At 41.3% G+C, this 23,452-nt stretch overlaps 1 protein-coding gene across 1 annotated transcript in view; it reads left to right on the top strand.

Annotated features, from left to right (window-relative positions):
• The window catches only part of MUC19 (mucin 19, oligomeric), a 229,750-nt gene that overhangs the window by 67,240 nt on the left and 139,058 nt on the right, over positions 1-23,452 (top strand). Inside the window, exons 12-14 of the mRNA XM_086929817.1 lie at positions 3,878-3,989; positions 5,871-6,009; positions 11,710-11,802. Of these exons, the coding sequence (XP_086785943.1) occupies positions 3,878-3,989; positions 5,871-6,009; positions 11,710-11,802 (344 nt within the window). The remainder of the gene's footprint in view (positions 1-3,877; positions 3,990-5,870; positions 6,010-11,709; positions 11,803-23,452) is intronic.

Here is a 23,452-nt window from a genome sequence, read left to right as displayed (position 1 = left end):
CCTGCACCCGAAAATCGTAAAGCACTTGTGCCATGTTGAAATATATATAGATGCGAAAAATCACCCAAAGGCCATATATAAAAAACAGGAACAACGTGTGCAGGAGAAATGGAGGGGGGGGGGGGGGTTAAAGCACAAGTCGCCGATGCTTATATCATCAAGAGGAGAATCTGGTAAAACGATATCTGCCCCCCTCCAAGCAGCAATGAGGGGCTTCCCAGTCAGCACTGCACCAGAATATCTGTTTTTAAATATTGTGCTAAGAATATATAATAGCTAAAATAATGATGACAACAAGGTTAATATATTTAGGTAAGTATAGATCTACTAAACTGAGCTCCACATATATATATATATATATATATATATATATATATATATATATATATATATATATATATATATATATATATATATATATATATCCATACATACATACATATATTCAATGTACAAGGAGGCAGAGATAAGAATATTGACCCTGTACTTACTGATATATACTTACCACCATAATATTTTGGTTGTTTTTTAGTCGATAGAAACTACCTTCCAAGGAGAAGTTTTTCCGTGGCTTTTATGAACCTAAACTTACTGTTTTCTGGTCGCTTCCTCTGCGGACTGAAGATAAGTCACTTTTGCTCCATGTTGAAAGAAGCAAATAAACAAAACGATGGAGTGGTCAACATCCTGATTTAACCATGAAAATAACAATGTATCATTCGCATTCAGTGAGATTGGAAAGTGCTAAAGAACGCCTTGTAACAGGAAGGTCTGCCTCTCACCAAACACCGCCAATAGAAATTAAACCAAAATCCACTTTTAAAAGACAGTTGCAGACACCAACTCATCTGAATGCTCCTAAGAAGTCCTGTCTGCACCAATATAGGCTGTGGAAGCAGACAAAGCAAGGTCAACTATAGTAGGACGTTGCGATCAGCTCTCATGTTATGATGGGAGCAGGACAAAGAACTGCTACTGTGACAACTATTACAATGTAAAAAAACCTAAGATGCTTACAGAGACTATTCATCATCCTGCTTCCCTTCTCTGTTTGCCCTTTTTGCTGCACATCCCATCCCGTCCCTGAGTGTTTACCCTGCAGGAGCCCCATATTCAGCCGTAGAGACCTCGGGAACATTCCATGACCTTCCTGTGACTAACTCGCATCTTGACACATCTTCATAAAGAATGATGTTTGTTTTATCCTTGCTGCCAATTCACCCCACCCTCTCATCGGTTGTCATGGTCCTCTATGTGATTATTATAATCTTTATAAACACCAGATTTTATTTTATTTTTATGGTATGGATAAAAATGACCTTGTGTCAAAATAATCCCATATTAAAACGACTTGCTCATGCTGGTATGGCATTGCCATGAGATGCCTCTCAAGTTTATGGTGGCAAACGAGCATTACCAGTCCATGGCCTATGCTCCACTAGACTGCAGCACAGGTTTTCATCAAAGTGATGGTAGGCAGTTGTAGTGCTTGGCAGGGCACATTTACATGTATCTGGATGGCCTGGCTGTTCAACGCAAATTTCCCAACTTTAGTTTTACTCTATCTTTTTCAAATATTCCCCAATCTGCATGAATGGGTATTCAAAGTGAATAGTAGCAAGCATTCACAGAGCGCCTCTGTCTACTATTCGGGAAATGGAACAGAGGAGCTGTAGTAGCCAGAGAGGCACGAGGAATCAAGGAATCGTGAATGTGCAGAACTCTCAAAAGCAAGGGCTAGTCCTTCAAGCAGGACAGCATGCCAGACCAAGTTCAAGCATGGCCATAGCAGCAAAATAGATGTGAGAACTGAGCTCAGACGGAACCTATGGTTGGCAAGTCAAGGGAGACGCACAGGTGCAGGGAGTAAGTCAGGTGTAATATGCCAGGTGCTGAAAATCAGAGCCTCGCCTACATAGTGATGGCTGCACTGCGACTTGGAGAGGGAAAGACTACAGAAGCCAGTCGCTAGAAGGGAAATGCGGAAACCAGAAAGACAACACAGATCGGAGCAGAGAGAGTGGAAAATCAGTTTAGGTCAGTGAACATGTAGGGACCAACAACCAGGGCTCTACCTCCAGGACTTGGTCCTGGCAGAGACTTAGGAAGTAGGGCCCAAATGGACAAAAGCATAGTGTGGATAGCTAGAATGGAGTACAAAGTGAGACAATAAGAGTCTTTGTTCCTTGATTAACTTGCGGAGCCCTCATATGCACCTCCTGCTGCAAGATGGCAGAAGTCTTACAGTACATGAATGTAGCATGTCGACCACATTCAGAAGAATCTACTTTGGAACATAATAGTCGGGTAAGACATATCAAATTCATAGCAGATGTTCATAGTGTCTTAAATAATATTTGCATTTTTGAGATGTTGATTCAGAACAGTAACAGAGATTTGCATTAAAACTTATCAAAGGTAATCTAGATATTACTGCATTTTTATCAAATGAAATCCTTTGTGTCTGAGGCATTTACAGTGTATGTCAGACTGCTCTGCTGCTCTGAAAAGAAAGGCCTGACTTATGTGTGATACCTCAAAGTTGGGTGTGAAAACAGTTTAACATTGGTATACAACAAAGTATGTCAAGATCTGAAAACATGGTATCACAATTACTAGCATGCAAATATTAGTGAGCACCATTAGACACACACATATATTTAACACTACTTGTGATCATGTTCTGAAACTGTAGGCAGTGATAAATGGTATAAAATCATTTGCTCCAAATTGTAAAGTACTGATTGATCCTACCACAGGTGCAAATTCCCTCTGGGAAGGGCCACTGGAATTATGCAGCTGGAAAGGACCAATTTATTCGGCAGGGTTTACTAAATTAGGTGTCAAGAAAAGGGAAATTATGCATCATATTGCAGATCATTTTGTAATAGAATTAACTCTTTAATTTGTCATTTGCAATTTTCAGACATGTTAACACTATCTGGGCAAAGGTTTCACCACATTAGTACGAGGACACCCAAATATTCAAATAAGCAACAGAAAGATGACCAGTGAATCTCTGTAAAGGGAATTGCACTGCAGAGCAACACGTGTTGCTGCGTTTTTTAAAAGCTTTTGATCCTTTTGAACTAGAAAGAAAATGTTTTTGTTAAAATCAGCTGATTATGCAGCTGGTAATCGATTATGTGACAAGTGCAACATATCCATATTTTGCGCAAAACACCATAGCCACAAAATTGCATAATTTCAGTGGCCCTATCTATAGATTGTTGTGGTTCAAGGGAATTTTCAGAGTATATCTAGGATATTTCACATACGAACCCTGTGAAAAGCATGTCCCATACATCCTATCACGTCATAGGAGATCAACAATCCATGTATATAGTTTCAGATGTAGTGCACAGTTCTTTTTTTGTCCTTTACATTTCATTGAACAATTCCGTTCCTTCTAAAGTAATATTTATAATATGTATCAGATTGACACCTGAGTCTGTAGAAAATGAACTATTTAAGCATCTGTACTAAAAATAGGCTTGATTTTTGTTAAGAAGTCTAGCTCAGATATTTTATGACAATCATAATGAAAAATAGACTTGAAAGTTTACCTCTATTTGAACAAGTTTAATTTACTGAACTAAGCAGAGCGTAAGGTCACGAAAAAATAAATATATAATTAAATACTGATGAGCTGTTCCAATTTCCTCTATAATATATACTTGCTCAGCATGCATGCAATCATATGAAAACTATGTCTCCAGTATATTTATGAATTAATCCCAAAGGCGTTAAAAATACAAAATAAAAACATTTCGCTAAACGTACTACAGCCTCGCCCCTACCTTTACTGGTCCTGGTCAGAGTGAGATTAGAAGACAGTATTTTGCTGTACCTCACGTTTAGGCTTTTTACTCCTCAGGAACCGTCCTTGAGAACGATCAATGCATTGCAGTGACAGACTGTCCATGTGAATATAATTCGAAACCCTATGCGTCAGGAAGCAAAAGAAAAGCACCCTGCAATACAGAGTGGTAAGCCTCCAAACACTTTCAGTAAATTGTACATAATGTGTAGTCTTTGTGACTGACGGTATGCCTTCTTCATAACAGCTTGCCAATGAAAATTGTGTGATAGTGGATCTCATTAGCTTGTCTACCTTACTCCTTTTTTTTTCGAACTTAAAGTGTAAAGTTTTAAGTATCTCTGAATTAAGGATTTAATTTACAGTTGCTGATAAAAGACCATATAAATTATCATAGAGGTAGTATTCACACAGAGCTGCTGTGCTACATACACGCAAAGCTGGAAACACAAAGGATCCATCACTTTTTTTTCTCGGAGTTTTATATAGCGCGAACTCGGACCGGAGGCATCAGAGCGCTTTACATGAGCACCAGTTGTGTTACAGACGGACACATTCTTTTCTGCCAGGCACAGGGTGATCAGTGCTAAGGGAATTCCCCTGCAGTGCTGTTACTCCAGCATTCCCATTGTTCATGACGAGCTTAGCTCGTCATGAGCACACGACCAGTGTACTGCATGACAAGCTGAGCCCGTCATGAGCAGTGAAGGGGTTAAGTGATTTTCCTAGAATCACCGGATGTTGAGTGTTGTTGCAAAGACTTGAAACCGGTTCCTCAGATAGATTCGAGGTGACCACCCTAGCCGTTCGGCCATATCCTCTCCCTCTCTTCATCCAACTGCCTCATCCTTTTTGGTTAGGATGAAATAGTTCATCATAGAAACAGGAATGCAGCCACAAAAAGAGTAAATTAACGTGTGTTTCATAGGTAGCGTCACACAAGGGATCCAAAGGCTCAGCGGAAATTGCTGGAACAAGAAAAAGCACATAATATCTTTCTGATCGAACATTGTCTTATACCCACTGCAAGAGTCCAAATCCACAAGAGAAGGGATAAACTACTCACTTCCATTGTATTTTCATTCTCACGGCTGTATCATTTTTCTCAGTATCCGTCATCTTCTGTTCTCCCTTAAGGATCATCTCCTCTACTCTTGCACTTACCTCCATTTTCCTTCTAAGTTTCTCCATTCACCACACAGCTCTTTACTTTGCAGAGTGTGGGTTTCATAGGGCATCCAATGGATTGAACCCTGAGAATACAGTTATGCATTGAAGGAACTGTGCCGCTGAGCCCAAAATGCATTCAGCATTTTGTGTTCTCATCAAAGCAAGTGATCTCGACCCTATTGTTCGATGCTGTTTTGTTCAGCTCGTGCTTCCACTGTCTCTCCAGTACTACAACATTAATGTGATTTGCTTAATCTTTCCCGCCCTTCGCAGAATCTGCCTTTTTTCAGATTTTTTTGTTTTTCCAGTTGGTTCATTAAAATTTGATTCCAAAGTGAAATGAAAGAAAAAACACTCGTGGAAATAACAGAGTAGGACCTATTGACCATGATTTTAGCAGATTTTCCATCCGCAGGCTGACAGCTGATAAAGGATTGACAGATCTTAGTGACAAGGAGCGTAGGAGTCACTGCTGTAAACAATACTTTGGTCCTGTAGATACAGCTGCTTTTCAGGATGCTGTAGCAAGTCGACTTGTGATGCAGTCTGTGTATTACATAGCTTCAAGTCACTCTGGGCATAAAATATATATGTTCATTTTCAATAAGTGCAAGTGGCACATTACCTTACGGGAACTCTCCAATGACAACAAAGAGAGACCATCACTACTGTGCCCACTCTATGGCAGGTGTTAGTTCAGTGGTATGGCAGTTTTTGCACCCTTTATTGCAGAAGATTATTTATTATTAAAGGATTGTATTGACAGTACAAAATGGAACCAATAGCATAAGAATAGTATCGTGTTATACAACAAAAATTCTTAAAGTGCTAGTTTTGTTAATTGTTTGTATTTCAATGTTTTTTTGTTTTTTTTTTGCAGCACTTGCAAAGGAGGAACATGGGATTGCAACCAAGGGTCGTGTCCTGGAAAATGTAAAGTGGAAGTGGGAATGTATGTAACTACATTTGATTCCAAAATCTACAGCTTGCATGGACACTGTTCCTACGTACTTTGTCACGTAAGCCATTTTTAATGTATATCATATACGTTGTTTCAAGTTGCTTGGTTTTACTTTGATAACAAAAAGATTTGTCACTGACTGAAAAAGAAATAAAGTTGATGGAAAATGTATATTTTCTGTGAGGAAATGTTACAAACTTCTGTCCTCTCTGAATATATTCTTACGTCCTTTTGCCTTCCCATTCTCAGTCTGTGGGTATCAAGATCAGACATGTCTTCTGTAGCTGCTATTTAAAAGATTTGCTTGTTTGTGTCTGGCATGTAAATATCTATCAAAGTTGTCACACCCCATTTCCTGCACGTTGCTTACTCCCATCGTCTGTTTTTTTCACTCCAAAAAATGTGGGTTGGACACTATCTCGTTTCACTCAGAGATTTTCTGATGTGCATCTTTGCCCCAGAGATTTTTTTTTATATTTTTGCTCTTTTGTGCTCACCATCATCCTCCCTCTTGAGAGGCTTAGACTGAAAATGCTCCAGCTTTAGGCCATGAATGTTTTGGCAGAGGCCGTTTGTAGTAGCCGAGCTCCTCAACATGAGCATCTCTTGCTCGAGGAACACGCTGCTAGCACTAGTAAGTGGACCCTCCGCAACTATCTGGCTCATCTCTGTGGTGTGAATGCACTGAATGCACCGATCCCACCAGAGAAGTTGGATTTTAATGTCAGGAAGAAGAAGCAAGAGAGAAGTACTTGGTTTTGCACATTGGCCCCAGGGTCAAGCCGGTTTTCTGACAGGGAGGTAGGAAGATATTCTGATCATGCATGGAGGTCAGTCACCCTCACGGGCAAAGGGTATGAGTCTCGAACCAGCTGAAGACTTTTTTGCAGCTTCTGTGTAGAAGCCAGATGTACAGAGTTCATGTGGTCCCTGCGAAAGTGGACAGGAGCAATGACAACAGAGTCAGGAAACTAGAGCGCTATAAATGGCTGACAAAAGTGCACACTAGCCACTTTGGCAGGCGGAGCTTCCAGGTGTCACTTGCTGTCTGATTTCGATGCCTACATTTCAGATTGTCTTCTCTGGATGCCACTGACTGTCTTTCCGAAGACATAAGCTTAGAGATGCTAAAAGCACTTCCATCTTGGCATAGTTTCATTTTTTTAAAAATCAGGGGATGATTTAGAATTTGGCGGACACAGGGTACTCGTCGAGATGACGGAGGGCACTGCTCCGTCTCCAGAGGGCCCTCCACCTGCCAAATCTAGAATTGCTGCCGGGGACAACTCTAAACCACTGTGTCAGCAGTTCTGTCAATGTTATAAATGTTTGAAGGGCGGAGTCAAAATTAAAAAAAATTGTGATCAAACCTGTTGCTAGGGTATGTTCTAACTCGACTTCTTCTGATTTAATGACAGCAAATCAAAAATGACAAAAAAATCATTACAGCTACTAGTCAAACATTTAGAGTTTTTGGCTTGCTGGGATTTGAACTCTTGACCTACAGATTGCCATTTTGTTTTTATAACAGTGAGCACTCAGCTCACTGAGACATCCTGTGATAATCTCCCAAGTAGAATTTACAGACATGCAGAATCAGAATATTCTGAAGAAGTAAAAGTCACCAAGTTTAACACATCAGGGAATAATTACCCAGTTGCAACGCTGGGGGAATAAAATGGTACAGGGGTAGTGTGGTCAACGGGTGGAAAGCCTTTCCTAATGAGTGGCATCTTGTGCCCGGTATACATAGTCTAGTAATAATCTCAGTTTTCCATCATTATTTATGCACAACATTTTGCGATTTTTAAATCATTTAAAAAAGAATGAGTTGGATTTTTAACAGGCATTACATACTTACCCTGAGCATTTAACAATTGTGTTACGATAACGCTGTTGTTTTTAAACGAACATTGTGGTATTTTTTCTATGCTTTTTATTACTAGACTATATATACCATTCACAAGATGGCGCTCATTAGGGGACATAGGCTGCTGCACAGCCGAAACGCTTCTTGTCCGGTGAGGCCTGATGTAATAAATTCATGCTGATCTTCTTCCACCCCAGAGTGCATTTTCTTTCATGAATTGAAAAGATTGTTGGAATATATATATATATATAGAGTGACGATCCGCAGCCAATGAAACTGCGGCAGGTGTGATTTTAAATGAGGGAAGCAATCACCAGTAATATTTTTGGCGTCTGAGGAAGGCAGTGGTCTGCCGAAATGCATTATGCCAGCACAATTCGAATAAAATGCTCCCATTCTACTCCCCGCTGTGACCCTCGCTTCTTTGCTAGTTGGAGAAGAGTGTTTGGATATATATATGTATATATATATATATATATATATATATATATATATATATATATATATATATATATATATATATATATATATATATATATATATATATATAGATATATATATATAAATGAGGCAAAGAAACGTCTTCACAGTACGTAGAACTAGACGAGGCGTACCCAAAGCTGGTGCAAATTTTCTTTTATTCTGTGCCCAACACCAAATCTGCCATTACGCGTTTCAGCCCGCGAAGGGCCTTGATCACATGACGCATTTTCTTTCATGAATTGGAAATATTGTTGGAATATATATATATATATATATATATATGTATGCGTATATATATATATATGTATCAATATATATCTCTCTCTATATATATATATATTTATATCTATCTATATATCTATCTATATCTATCTATCTATCTATTTATCTATCTATCTATCTATCTATCTATCTATCTATATCAATATATATATATATATAGATATATGCCTTAAAAAATAAAGAACTTGCCTTGATTTTGGGACTCGTGTCGTCTTCTGTGTCTGGGGCTCCAGATTCCAGCTGCCGTGCTCTGTCTGCATATATATATATATATATCTGATTGATTTTGTTTATATGCATTTCTGTTCTCTGTTTTCCATTTCTATGGCCTTATTTTTAATAGGGGTATTTGTTTCACAAGTTAGGTTCCCTATTTGTGATTCACATTTTGTCTGCCTATGTTGCTACATATATTTAGTGCTTTATGGATTATACTGTGCCATATAGAAAGATTTAAATGGTTTTGTACTTTACTGCACTTTATCTATTCCACACTTTACGTATGTGCTTGTTTTCTATGAAATTTGTATTCGATATTGTGCTTTGTCTATTTATCTTGTAAATACATGGGATATAGTGTTTTTTATATATATACCCAATTTTTGATATAGAATTTTTGATACCAGTTTTTACCATATGTGATTTTGAGTGCCATTATTTATTATATTTATTGATCATCTTTATTCAGGGATCTGAATTTTTATGTTCAATTATATCTCATATGGCATCTCTTGTCCTATGATAATGCGGTTAATGTTGCACTTTGGTACCTTTTTCGTCACAATCACTTTTTTGCACGTTATCTACTTATGCACTTTATCCCCTTTTTGCTGCTATTTAATATTGCTACTTTGCACACGACAGTCATTTGTTTACATTTTCCTAAATATTAGCTTTTTTTGCTTGGAATGTTAAACTGTGTACACCATCATTGTATATTGGATGGACAATAAAAGTAATTAGTAACATATCATCATTGTTCATGATATACGAAATATATGCACTTTAAGAATTTAGCTTGGATTCTGGATTTCACCAGCCAATCACATTTCTTTTGTGCTCTAATTACTTTTTCTATGTGGATTTAACCTGAGACTGTTGTTTTAAATGTGCTGTTTACATGTAATTTATGCAGCCAAAGTCTTTCTTCACTGTTGTTACCCATGTGACACGGGAGGTTACCACCAGGGGGTGGTAACAGAGTGTTAGCATATTGTTAAAAAGGCTTGTGATTGTTTCATTTGACTGCATCGTGAACAAGGGCACTTGTGCTCGAAACGCGTCGCTGATTTGGTTCTGTGGAGTTAAAATAAACAAGATCATTGCTGACTTGGTGGTCCGTATTCCTTTTGTCGTTGGCGTGGAGGCTGTGGCTACGAGCGCAAATCTGACAGGAGGGGAAACTTTGTGCTCATATATATATATATATATATATATATATATATATATATATTTATAGATCAGCATTGGGCACTAGTCAGCTCAATACCCTAAGCGACATACTATTCCTCACAGTGTCTAAAAAGGGTGTGCTCCCCAAGTTTATGAGTCAGTCTCCTCCTCTCTAACACTTTAATCTACGGTAATGGAGCACGACCCGTGGGTAAATACCAACCACTCTTATGTCCCCTCACCTTGTGTTTCCAATTAGTCTTGAGCGTGCTGGGGAGTCTTTTGATCTGTACAGATGGCAGAATGAGTTGGAGTGGCAGTAGGGGACCGCATCAAACATGGACACAATAACAGGTGCAATGCAAAGGAGGTGCAGGTGTCAGAGCATGCTGCACCAGGCTGCTTGAAGGGATGGTGCATCTGTGCCGCTGCCGTGTGGTAGGGCGGAGGTCCTTGGCTGTACAGCACTCCCTGTGCTGGACTCTGCCCTTGCTGATCCTTAGTGGAATTGATAGGATGACATGGCCTGTTAAACCTCACCACAATGCAAGCCACACTTGCATAATCAATCACACTCAGGGGCACAATATGATGGCGGAAGGACCCCCACCGCCAGGCCGGCGATGGCGATCTTTCCGCCATCGCCTTGTGATCTACCCCTGCCACATTATTATGGCGGTGGGTACCGTGGCGGAGGGAAAGCCCGGCCGCCTCTTTTTACCGGTAGCAATCGGCACAATTGCCAGCATGCTCACAATGGCGATGGAGCCTAAAAGACTCTGCTGGCACAATTATGATGCCGGCAGTAGCCTACCTTTCCGTGTCGGTTGAACTGCCACTGAAAGGCTGGCAGAGAATTTTTCCGGGGCCCGTTGCGGGCCCCCCTTGTGTTCGGGGGAGGTGTGGGTGCACAGGGGTACCCATGGTACCCCCCTACATTTCACTGCACCAAGTGGCAGGGACAGTGTAGTGCCTCCCACGTAGTGGAGTGAAATGCAAACAGGGCCGGGCTGGCTACCGAGCATTTTGGTGTGCTGCCGAGCTGGGGGCTAATTTCGTTGATCGGGACCTGCGTGTGCTGAACAAAGTTTGTTTTGCTTTTTTTTATTTCAAAGGGTACGCAGGTCCCCATCAACGAAATCAGCCCCCACAGCAGAGAAATGAGCCCCCAGCTTTGCAGCACATAAAAACGCCCGGTAGCCAGTCCGGCCCTGAATGCAAACCATGCTCCTTTCAACATCGTGCCGGTGCTGCTGTCAGCAGCCACCACCGTAATGTTAACGGTGGGGACTCCGACCAAAGCGGTGGCGGCCCCATCATAATTGAATAGGCGGGACCGCCACACGCATGGCGGTCTTACCCAATCACTTCTACGGTGGCGGGCAGATCAAGCCCGCCATCATAATGAGCCCCTAAGTGTGAATGCAGGGTAAGGCGAACACAAAGCTGTGCCTTTTCCTAGTTTGAAAAGGCCAGGCTTGTGAAAAGATAGGCACCCTCAAACAGGATCCCCACAAGACTGAATAAAGAGTCCCGGTTCCCTAAAAAAGGTGCTGGTGGAGCCCATTCTCACCCACCACTACAAATTAACTACTGAAGTCAATTAACTACATGTTAACAAACGGCAAGGAGCCACAAGTCTAGTTTACATACACATCTGCTTGCAGAAATACTAAATGAAGGTTACCTTGTCTAATATGTATTCATGTGTTTCTTTGTTTCTGTTAATAGTTCGGTGACACAATGATCTCTGGTGAGTTTGTCCAGTCTAAGACTGCTCAAAAATCAACTACCTTGAAGAGTGTTACAGTAATGATGGAAATGGTGAGTGCTTACTATCCACACATGTTCACATATGATTATCTATGATTTCCAGTTTGTATTTCATCACTTTGCTCTGTCATTATTGCTCCCTAAAAGTAGCATTGCCAAAGCCAATAGGACTCTCTGTTTTAAAGAAGCAATGGCATTTTCACGTTCATATCCTTAAAAAGCTGGAGTATGCAATTTCTTGATGCAGATTCCAGTGCATGTGCCCATTACTAGAGGGTCATCAAGTTAGACAGAAGTGTCTTCTGTAGCATGCTGCAGTACCTTCCCCACTAGAGTTCTAATAAGCATAAGCATAGCGAGCCGGTGGTCTAGGCTATGTATGGTTGATAGGTTGGTAAGGAATCTGTGGCAAGAGAAGTATAGTAGGTTAGATATAGTAATTTGTGTTATGTAATGTATGGAAGGTAGATATGATACTTTAGGTATGTTTTTTGGTAGGTGACATATGTAGGTTAAGTAAGCATGGTAGGTAGGTTTGGAATATGCCATGTTACAACTCATGCGTTTAAAATGCATGGCATTACAACGCGGTCATTACAACAACTGTGTTGTTACATCTCAGGCCATTACAATCCACAATACTACACTTAAGATTGCTTTAAAGATGATAAAAGTTACTTAGCTCAAGTAGAAGATAAATGCGACAAAGTTCTCAACAAAGTATCTGGATGCGTAACGCAAAGTAATCAAAAGGTTCGCAAAGGGGGAGATGCGTCGGTTCCGTGATTTAGGGGAAACGATGCGTCGTTCCTCAATGCTTGCACAGAGTAGGGGATGCGTCGTGATCCTTACCGGTGCGGAGGTGATGCGCAGATTCTCGGCCTGCGGGCCCGTTGCGGTGCGCAAGATGGCGCCTTGATGTGATGCGATGATCCAGTTGCGATGCGTGAAGATTTGCGCTGCTGCAATGACACTGCGATGATGATGCATAGGCGCCCTGGCAGCCTTGCGACGACTCTGTACTTTGGAGCCGCGACAGGCCCTGCAACACGCTTCCCTGGTGATGCGATGGCGACTCTCTCGATGGCGTCACGCTTCTCCGGTGATGCGACAGCAGGCAGCTTCGATGAACACATGCTTCCAGGGAGATGCGGCGAAGGCTCGCCTTTCCGGCGATGTGACGATTTCAGCTGTGGCGGCGACACGCTCCCTCTCGATGCGTCCCGCTTCCAGCTCCCAGCGACACGCAAGTGTCTGTAGCTAGAATTCCCAGCAAGGAAATTCACAGGGGAGCTGGAGATGAAGTATTTTGTCCGTGAGACTTCAGCAGAAGGCAAGCACAGTTCAAGCCCTTGGAGAATATTCTGTAGATGATGAAAGTCCTTAAAAAGTTCCCTCTCCTTTCCTTGGCAATGAAGCAACCACTGCAGGCTAACCCAGCAAACAACACACTGGCAGAGGGGCAGTCAAACTCCTGCAGCTTCCTTGGTTCTTCTCCTTGGCAAAAGGTTTCTTGTTCCAGAAGTGATCTAATTTCTTGAGATCAGGGTCCCAATATTTATACCCCAAAATCCTTTGTTCTCTGAAGGCAGAGAGGCCTCTGCCTAGTCCAAACCAGTTCCTGAGCACTTTGTTTACAAGGCTCTCTCCTTCCTTTCACTGTGCAGGGCAGAGACATCAGCCGCCCCACAGAAGGTGGAGCCAGCACAGGGGAGGGAAGGCACAGCTCTGGATCACTTTGTTGACAAGATTCCTTCTCTCCTTTCACAGTGCAGGGTGAAGACATCAGACAAGCCACATGAGGTGGAACCAGCATTATAGAGGGAAGGCCCAATCCTATTCAGGTCCCAGGTGCAACTCCTACCTCCCATCCAGATGCAGATCTCTCTATTCACCACTGGGCTGCCACAGACTGTCTCCTGGAATCCCCCAGCCCTGTCACTCACACACCCAAACAAGGAATACACAACCTAGCAGAGGCAGGCCTGGACAGTTAGGCAAGAAAATATCTACTTTCTAAAAGTGGTATTTTCAAACACAGAATATTAAAACTAACTTTACTAAAAGATGTATTTTATCATTCTGAGTTCAGGCATACTAAATCCAAATTTCTACCATGTTCCCTGAGTCAGTTAGGATTATAATAATGTAATAATCTAACTGCCCATTCTAGCCTATGGGGAACATGTAGTCTTGCAGTAGTGAAAAAAGAAAATGGCTGTAGTTCACTATTAGGACATGCTACACACACTACAGCATGTCCTACTTTATACTTACAATGCACCCTGTCCATGGGCCTACCACAGGGGTGTCTAATATGAAGCAAAGGGAAGGTTTAGGGACTGGCAAGTGGGTGCACTTGCCAAGTCAACATGGCAGTACTAGACTGCACACAGGCCTTGCAATGGCAGGCCTGAGACACACTTTACAAGCTGCTTCTGTGGGTGGAACAAACAGTGCTGCAAGCCCACCAGCAGCATTTTTGATTTACATGCCCTGGGCACACATGGTGCACTGTACCAGGGGCTGACAGGTAAATCAAATAACCCAATCATGGAATCACCAATTAGTACATCAATTTAACATAGGGAGCACTTGCACTGTGGCACTGAATAGCAGTGGTACAGTGCCCACAGCATATAACCAGCAAAAACATATCAAAACAGATGAGGCAATCCATCATAAGGGAAGGGAGACTCACGCCAATGATGCCAGGTCTAACAACGATGTTTACCGTATGTTTGATACATATGTTAGGGAGGTAAGATAGGATAGGATTGTTAGATCTGGAAAATTAAGTATAATAGATTTATTATTGTAGATATGGTATTCATGGATGGATTGGCAATCCAGCTTTGGTATGTGTTTTCCACTAGGTAAAGTAGTAATTTAGGTATAATAGGTAGGTGTGATGAGTGTGGTAGATAGTTTAGGTATGATAGGTAAGTATGTTGGTAATGGACAGCAAGGCAGGTAGTTATGGTAGGCAAGGTAAAGTGGGTTTATAATGGTAGATATGATATGTACGTATTGTAGACAGGTAGTTGTATTTCAGCCTGGCTGGTGTGTAGGTATGATAGTTTAGGTACATTAGGTATTGTAGTTTAGGTATGGCAGATACAGATGGATGATAAGTATGGTAGGTTAGGTTTGGTATGGTAAGATAGGGCTTGGTAAGATAAGATAACATTTTTTTCTGATCTTTAAGAGTTTGTGCTCTTAAAGCATGTTCTAACTTACAAATCATAGCGTTATTATTGAGATGTACAGACATGTACTATTATTTAATCTTATTAGTAAAGTTCTTTTTTGCTTAAAGATGAGTGAGTGATTTATATGCATTTAGGTGATTTCCCTTCTTTTCCTCTTCTCCTTCTACTTTTTAGTATTATTAGTGAAATAAATAATAATCATAATAAATATATATATGTATTTTAAATCCCCTTCTCTGATCAGATTGTATTAACAGAGTTACATTGTACCCTTAAAGAAGAAGAGTGAAATCGAGACAGAAGTTTGAGTTAAAATTGAACAACTGAACCGCATCAGTACAAAGGATAAGACCTGAGACTGACATGGAAGGCAGATAATCTTTCTGGTGCCCACACCACCAGAAGGATTTTCTGTTTTGTGTAAAATCTTGAGATGAAAGCGACTTCCCTCACCCCCCAAATCTGTCTTTTTTTGTGTGTCTGTGATGTGTAGCATATCATGCACACAGACATACTGAAGTTAAAAGCGTGATGATTAATGATTTAATTAATTTCAGACACTGCTAATTAAACGGACTGCATCTAAGTCCATTGGTATTTTGTACACCATGCCTTCTCAGTTTGGGCTCAGCCATATGCGAATCATTCTTGACCCTGCTCCAATAGGAACAGTCTAGCCTGTACTGCCAGGCTAGGTCCTTCCTGAAATGGAACACAAGCAACCAGGAACCAGTATCTACCTAGTTAGGGCTCATCATCCAGGTATAACTTGGTTCTAGTGACACCGTGTGCAGGGGACCCACATCTGGGCATACGTGTCCCACTTAGGGAGGCACACTAAAGAATACAAAAAAGTGATGGAAGGACTGCTTGAATTAAGGTCAGCTACTGGTAATTACTGCATTTCAGTCCATCAATATTTTGCATGCCATGCCACCTCAATTCTGAGCCCGCCATATGTGAATCAGCCATAACCCTGCTTCAGTGGGAGCAGTCTAGCCAAATTCGATGGACTGTTCCCATTGGTGCAGGGTAAAGGCTGATTTGCATATAACTGGGTCCAATGCTGTAGAGCCATTGTATGCAGAATAATGATGGATTAGGATGCTGCCCATAATTATTACCCGTGGCTGAGAGTAATTCAAGTAATTGATTCATAACTTTTTTGCATATTTTAGCGAGTTGCCCTGAGTGGGAGGGGTATGTCCAGCATGGGTCTTGTGCACACTGTGTCACTAGAACTAAACTATACCTGGTTCATGAACCCTAACTAGGACTAAACTGGTCTGGTTTTGCTCGGTTTACTGTTTGAGGTGGACCTGGCCTGACATTTCGGGCTGGACTATTCCTGGTCGAAAGTGGTAAAGCAGGACCCTAGGCATGACCAAGTGCTGCCCGATAAAATAGGCATTGTCAGTTTTCCATCACCTTGGTGGAGTGATTAGGGGCTTTACAATCTATATGTACCAGAGGGGGAGGGAGCAGAAAGCCCAATAGGTGCAAGGTGTTTTTATTTTAAATGAACGGGGTAGAGGCTTGTCCATCTTGGCATTTGGCTGTACCCTTAACCCTAAAGGTCCAAAACTCTTTCTAGACCCGCCCCCCCAAGGGAAGATTGGAGAATTTACCCCAGATCTTCCCTGCCAATGGGGACAAAAAAGCCCACTAGACACCTGGGCAGTTTATATTTATGTAACAACATGGGGAGGCAGCTAGCTTCTCCAGGCATCAAGTCTTGTTTCCTACCCAACATCCCCAGGGAATAGAATGTCCACTAGATGCTAGTTGTTTTTCCCTAGAAATTAAATGTGGTAAGGGTGGCCCATCCTTGCATCAGGCCATACCCTCACTTCTAAAGGCCTCAGCAGGCACCCTGCGGGGCAGGAAGGATGTTTGCACCCATTCTGCCCTCCTCAGGGGTATAGCAATCCTACAAGACCACCAATCTGCTCCTAAAGGGAGTCAGAAAACCTACTGAATGCCCGTCATAAATATGGAACAAATAAAAGTGGATGGCGACCAGTCAGTCCTGGTACTGGGACATACTCCTCACTCTTAACGTCCAAACAGTCTGTCTGTCACAAGGAGCCTAGAGCCTGATTAATACAGCGTATCCAAGACAAGCGAGAGAAAATGTTGTTACTTTTGGGCATAATGTTGAAATGTCATTCAGCATAGACGGATTTGAGCTCCACTTTCCGCCTTCTACGGGTCTCAGAAAGAGTAGTGCCCATTAGTGGAGCTGCAGTGACAAGCCTCACTATTCTTTTTGTTTGTCACTTTTGCCTTGATTGTGTGGTGAGCTTTCCGACTCACTCTAAGAAGAGCAGATATATGGTAACCACCCCATTCTGCCCACCTGGGTGGCTGAAAGCACACTAGACTACAGGAGTATAAAATATAGAAAAGGAATAGAGTGAGGTGCTGGAACAGTTTGGTACGAGGCCTTACCCTAAGTGTCAGATAGTATTTCTGCCCCATAGGGAGAAAGAATGGGAGGTTTACCACTCTGTGTCTGGTCATGTGACAAAACTACAACCCTAGAACCCCCAATTTTCTCTCACTTGCCATGGTGAGTGGCTCACTATTGGGCCCTGGGCAGATGGTAATCAGGGATCTCTACCAAACCTTTGGCATTTCTCAGACCTAGAGACCCAGTGCAATCGAGGGTGGTGTAGCTTACGTTGATTCCAGTGGGTCTTCTGATGCAAAATCTCCTGCAAACATAAAAGAAGGCTTTCCCCCCACATTTACAAGTCGAAAAATGTAGGCTCTTTCAGCCAATGGGCAGTCTTACCACTGTATATTCGCGTGCTGCCTTCCATATGTTGGTGGTCCCAACGCATGTCATAGGAACGGACCAAAGCTAATATAATTAGATCAGATATTCTCTTGGAGAAGATAATAACCATATGATGCCTTATAATGTGTTCATTTTACAAATTTCCAAATACATCCAACATTCTTATTTTTTTCAAAGAATGTGTGATTTTGTTCATGGTCACAAAAAAATTGATTGTCCTTCAAATATTTTACCAACGCTTTTTGGCTTACATTATACTGCATGTTACCTGGTGGCACAAAATGACACGCACATGTTGTATGAAACTAGATTGTTGATTATTACCCTAATCAGAAGAGATAGCTCATTCTTACTATGAGCTGTGGCTGGGTTTCCAAAAAATCCAAACATTGTAATTCCTATAACAACACAGGTTTCTGTGAGAAATCCCTGCTTACCATTGGCAGCTTGGCAGAAACAATAAGGGCCTTTTCAGAGACAATTGGAAGCAGTACAGGAAAAGTAACACATACACAGCATTGCAGTTAAGAAAAAAATACAATGTAACATTTCCAAACCAAGTTTGTAAAAGATAACAAATTTCAATTACTAAAATGTCCAAAAGTGGAGGAACTTCTTTGCAGAGTCATATTCGAAATGATATTTAGTCAGCTTGCTCCAACTGTGCACACTTTACAATTAACTTATGAAAATGTCAAATATGCCATTTAAATATCCAAAACAGCTACTATGTTTTAGACAGTAATGACTGGCATGTAGCGAGGGTGGTGGGGGTGGCGGGACAAAACAAACAGACCTACCTTCCGTCTTCTGGCAGTCTCCAATGCGGGTCCCGGAAAACTCTTTTAACCAATCCTGGTGCTGCTCTCACCAGCATGAGATCAGTGCCAGGATTGGAGGGAGCGGCCTCACTCAACGCCCTCAAGAGCACCTGTGCTTTATTTAACTCAGTTGTCACAACAACAGGCACTACCTCACACACAGAGCAAGGGGAAATACAACACATAAACACAACCACTCACTCAAAGCTCGCTCATCTAACAGCTACAACTCCCATGCACCAAGCACAAAAAGGTAATGACTCCAAGAGACATAACACACATCTCCCTCACACATTTACACCAGGCAAACCTCCTTCTTAGCTCACACCCACAAAACACTCTGCACCAGACCAGGGTCATCCTATTACCCTGCCACAATGGAATATGCCTGACATCATCATTCCACCCCCTATTCTTACATATAAGTATTTCCATTTAGAATCTTATTCGATTTCATAGCCTTGAATCGCATGCCTATACAAGCACTGCTCTGTGTATATCTGAACTGCTTATCACATCAGAAAGTAGAGATGTTTTTTTTAAAAGAAAAGATTGAGCAAGGTGTTCATACTTATTTTACATAAATGGGGAATGCAGACCATTTCAAGACTATAACAAATGATTCCAAATGCATTAATAAATATAGCATCTGTATGAGTACATGAGTAAGGTAAAAATACACTGATTTGTACACTAGCAAACAAGTAATGTTCTTGCCCACCACCCAATGTGTCGTAATGAAAAGAGAACACAACGTGTAGAAGGTCAGTCTGTAAGTTTATTCTCATTTATCTGGACCATCAGAGCAGAGCGGTTACAGCCTCTTTGTAGGACTGTCAACTGCCTTCTATAGAACTCCTAGTACAGAACATTGGAATCATAGTGTTTACACATATTAACATTCTGAAACAAGCCTAAGACACTACATGGGTCTTCTCTTAATATAAAAACAAAATGGGAAAAAACTAAACAGTATCAAAGTAATAAACAGAAGAAATAGGGAAAGAAGAAGAAAAGAAGAAGAGAAAATAAAGAAGAGAACAAGCAAAAGTAATAAATATTACTTCCTATATCTAAAAGAAATTTGCTTAACTCGTACACTGCGCCTCAGGGTAGTCTCCCCCGTACAATCTGAATTGAAAGTATTATGTACACAGGACTTAGAGGTAGACTTATCCGCACAATCTATCTTCACATCAGTGGTGTTATCATTTAGCAGAGAAGAATGAACAGTTCTCTTTATTAAGAGAGATTTATTCCACTACTGCCCATTATTGTGCTTGACAGAACTAACTCTAACATCTAATACTTTAATTGGTGAACTAACTTTAGATGAACCTTTCTGTACATGGACAGGTTTTTTAATACAAACAAAATTACCTGACTTTAAATCAACATCTTTAACACTCATTTTTCCATCAAAATAGGATTTTTGTTTGTTCTGGACTGATTTAACTTGTTTCCTAACACTTTCATCAGACCATTGTGTACCTTTGACCCATTTGCTCATCCACGCAGGACAAGAGATAGTGGCAGCCCTTCGTCCACATAACAATTCAAAAGGTGAAACACCCGTGGTTGAGTGAGGTGTAGTGCGGTAAAACCGCAACATACCCCTCACGGAATTGGCAACAAGACACTTGTTGGAAAGAGACCATTGGATACATTCTCCTAACACCCTATTCATGTGTTCAACCAAACCGTTAGTGTGGGGGTGGTAAAGCAAAACTTTTAAGATGTTTGATACAACAATTTTGAAGAAAATTTTCAAATTCTGAACTGACAAATTGTGTGCCATTGTCTGTTATCAAAAACTCTGGATATCCCTCCTTCAAGAAAACATCATTTAGAAACTCTATTACTGTCTTGGTAGTTACCTCTTTCACAAAATTGATCTCAGGCCACTTAGAATAATAGTCCATGAGAACCAACCCAAATCTTGAAGTTGATTCAAGAGCATGAAAGGGACCTACCACATCTAACCTCAATTTTACACATGGTGCGGAAGGCATTTCTATGGGGGTAAGTGGAGGAGTACGCAATTTAACAGATTTGTCACATCTTGAGCAAATTACACAGGATTTAACATATTCATCTACGAGGTTATCCATGGAAGGCCACCAAAATGACAATTGTACCCTTTTTTCATCAATGTTGCACCAAGATGGCCTTCATGTGCATTTTTAACTAAACCTGTTCTTAAAGTAAGAGGTGCTACGAGTTTATCTTCTCTAAGCAAAAGACCATCTGCAATTGTCAACTCATCTGCAACTTGTAAGAAGGTTTTGAAGTGAAAAGACAGATTTATACGTATCCACATCTTCACCTGACTGTTGATTTCGTAAAACATTTTTGTGACGGAGCATAACGAGACTAGGTTGAACATCAACCCTGGTTTGCAATTTTTCTTATGTTTCTTGGTACTCATCAAGAGGATTTTCCTCATCAATAGGAATAGCGGGAAGATGTTTTAAAATTTCTCTACCTTCATAACCTAAAGAGTACAAGAGAAGATATTTTCTTCTTTCAGGCCTAAACCTTGTCGCACCAATTGCCCCAAGATAGGTTTCAAATCCATCATACCACTGCTTCCATTTGATGGGTGGATCACCAGATGTCTCCAGAAAGGGTGGAGGAGGTGCTACACTCTGCATCTCTACTTGATGAAACAAAAATAAATTAGATTACAATTAAAAACAAAGTTAAGGTAGTCTTTTTGAGATGCACTATTTAAAGGATCCACAAGATGACAGTGTCGTAATGAGCAGATTAATAATGAAGAATAAATGTAGAGAAAATAGGAAAAAATAAGATGGGCTGTGTGTATCGGCGTTGGTGAATCAATATATGCACTTTCTTGTTCTTCAAATATGTGCTCTTATCTGTCATGAAAATGGTGCCTTGGCTTTAGCTTAATAATTATATCCTGTACGTGTACAATAACTCAATGTTGTTATTTCTCTTTAATATGCTGTGCACATCAGCGGTGAAGTTGAATGCACAAGAACCATTGAAATACTCTTTGCCGCTCCCTTTGTCAGGCCACTCCTTTTATTTAATTGTGAGCTCACAGGATTCGGACGTTCGCTAATCTGTCAAGAACGTTGAATGGCAGCATACTTTGTGACAACACCATGGAAAATGGATATGCGTTTCACTGCTGGAACGCAAGACACGCCTCCAACGTCGTGACTTCAACACGCTTCCAACATCAGGCGTGCGACTCTGACCGTTGCTGTAACGCAGACTGTACCTTTGCGTTTCAAAGCACAAACAACTATTCCTTTTCTTTCCGCCCTGCTCCCTCACCGCAAAACATATCACGTGTGCATCGGACAGCCTCTCCTTACTTGTATTGTTGAGGAGAGAGATCGCCAATGCAGAACAGACTTCTTCAAGCTCTTCTGTTGCCAAATCTTGTTTTGCAGACTCCGTGGGTTCTTGATGATGGCCAAGCGCCCGTCGCTATCAAAATGTGTCGTAATGAAGAGAGACCTCAATGTGTAGAATGCCAGTCTGTAAGTTTTTTCTCATTTAGCTGGACCATCAGAGCAGGGCGGTTACAGCCTCTGTGTAGGACTGTCAACTGCCTTCTATAGAACTCCTAGTACATAAACATTGGAATCATAGTGCTTTCACATATTAACATTCTGAAACAAGCCTAAGACACTACACAATGCTTAGTGTATATAAGCGGAAATAGCAGGTTACAGCACAAACTAAAGGAAAGTGTAATGATGACGCCACAGAATGTCAATTTAAGTTGAAGTATTTAATAGGAGTAAGCAGGTACATCTGTTTATCAGCAAGACTTCCCTTCAACTGCTTGTCTCATTTACATTCTAGAAGGACATCAAGTGGGTATCTAGCAACAGTCACCATAGCAATGATCACTGTATAGCTAAGATACCACTAAAAGTTCTACCAACTTTGGTTTCTGAGCTCTCTTTGCCCCCTTACTTTACAACTGAACGGCTGCCTCCATCCCTTCCATGGGAAAGTTGTCCATAGCAGGATATCAGGAGTGTAAGGCAGGGTGAGGCTGAGATTATGAGAAGACATCATAAGAACCACAGTGAATGAACACATGGTACAGGGAAAGGTACAATGCAGACTACAAACCCCCTGCACATCTGCAAGAAGGAGTTTTGAGTTTGGTGGAATTTGTGTCATGAACTCTGTACTGAGGGTGTGAGGTTGGCGAGGTGAATCCCTCTATCCTGCCCTAGAGGTGAACTCACCGCCTTGGATCAGGTTAAGGATGTTAATGAAGACCCAAGCCAAGGAGAAAAGCTGTTTAGGAGAGAGAGAAAAAGAGAAAGAGAGAGAGAGAGAGAGAGAGAGAGAGAGAGAGAGAGAGAGAGAGAGAGAGAGAGAAAGAAATAGAGAATGAGGGAGAGAGAGAGAGGGCGAGAGGGATAGGGACACACTCCTGCAGGCGAGTATTCAGAAGTTTTGGACTTGATTCCTGAGGCACAGAGTCTCAAGTGCAAAATATCAAGGTAAGGTCTCCCAACCTAAGGTGAGAGAACTCAAATTTCTAAGGGGTCACACAACAGGAGGGAAATAGGACATGAAGGTAACTTAACTGGGGCTAATAGATGGTATGCTGTAGCTATCCCCCAATGTATCTTGAACCCTGCTCGGAAGCAAAAGATGGGGACTACTGCAGCAGTAAGTTTGGAGGGCGGGAGGAAGTCTGGACATGGAAGACAAACTAACAAGATGGTAGCAAACAACAACAGGGTTGGAATCAGGGTGACATTGGAGAATTGAAAAAGGGAGAAAACAACAAAGGTGAAAGGATGAGTCAATCCTAATGCAAAATAATGCAAATAGCATGTATTGGACCAGTTTAGCTAGGG

Source organism: Lissotriton vulgaris, chromosome 1_1, assembly GCF_964263255.1.
Source record: "Lissotriton vulgaris chromosome 1_1, aLisVul1.2, whole genome shotgun sequence".
Lineage (NCBI taxonomy): Eukaryota > Metazoa > Chordata > Amphibia > Caudata > Salamandridae > Lissotriton > Lissotriton vulgaris.
The sequence above is the reverse complement of the archived record's forward strand: the minus strand, read 5'-3'. Positions and strand labels throughout refer to the sequence as shown.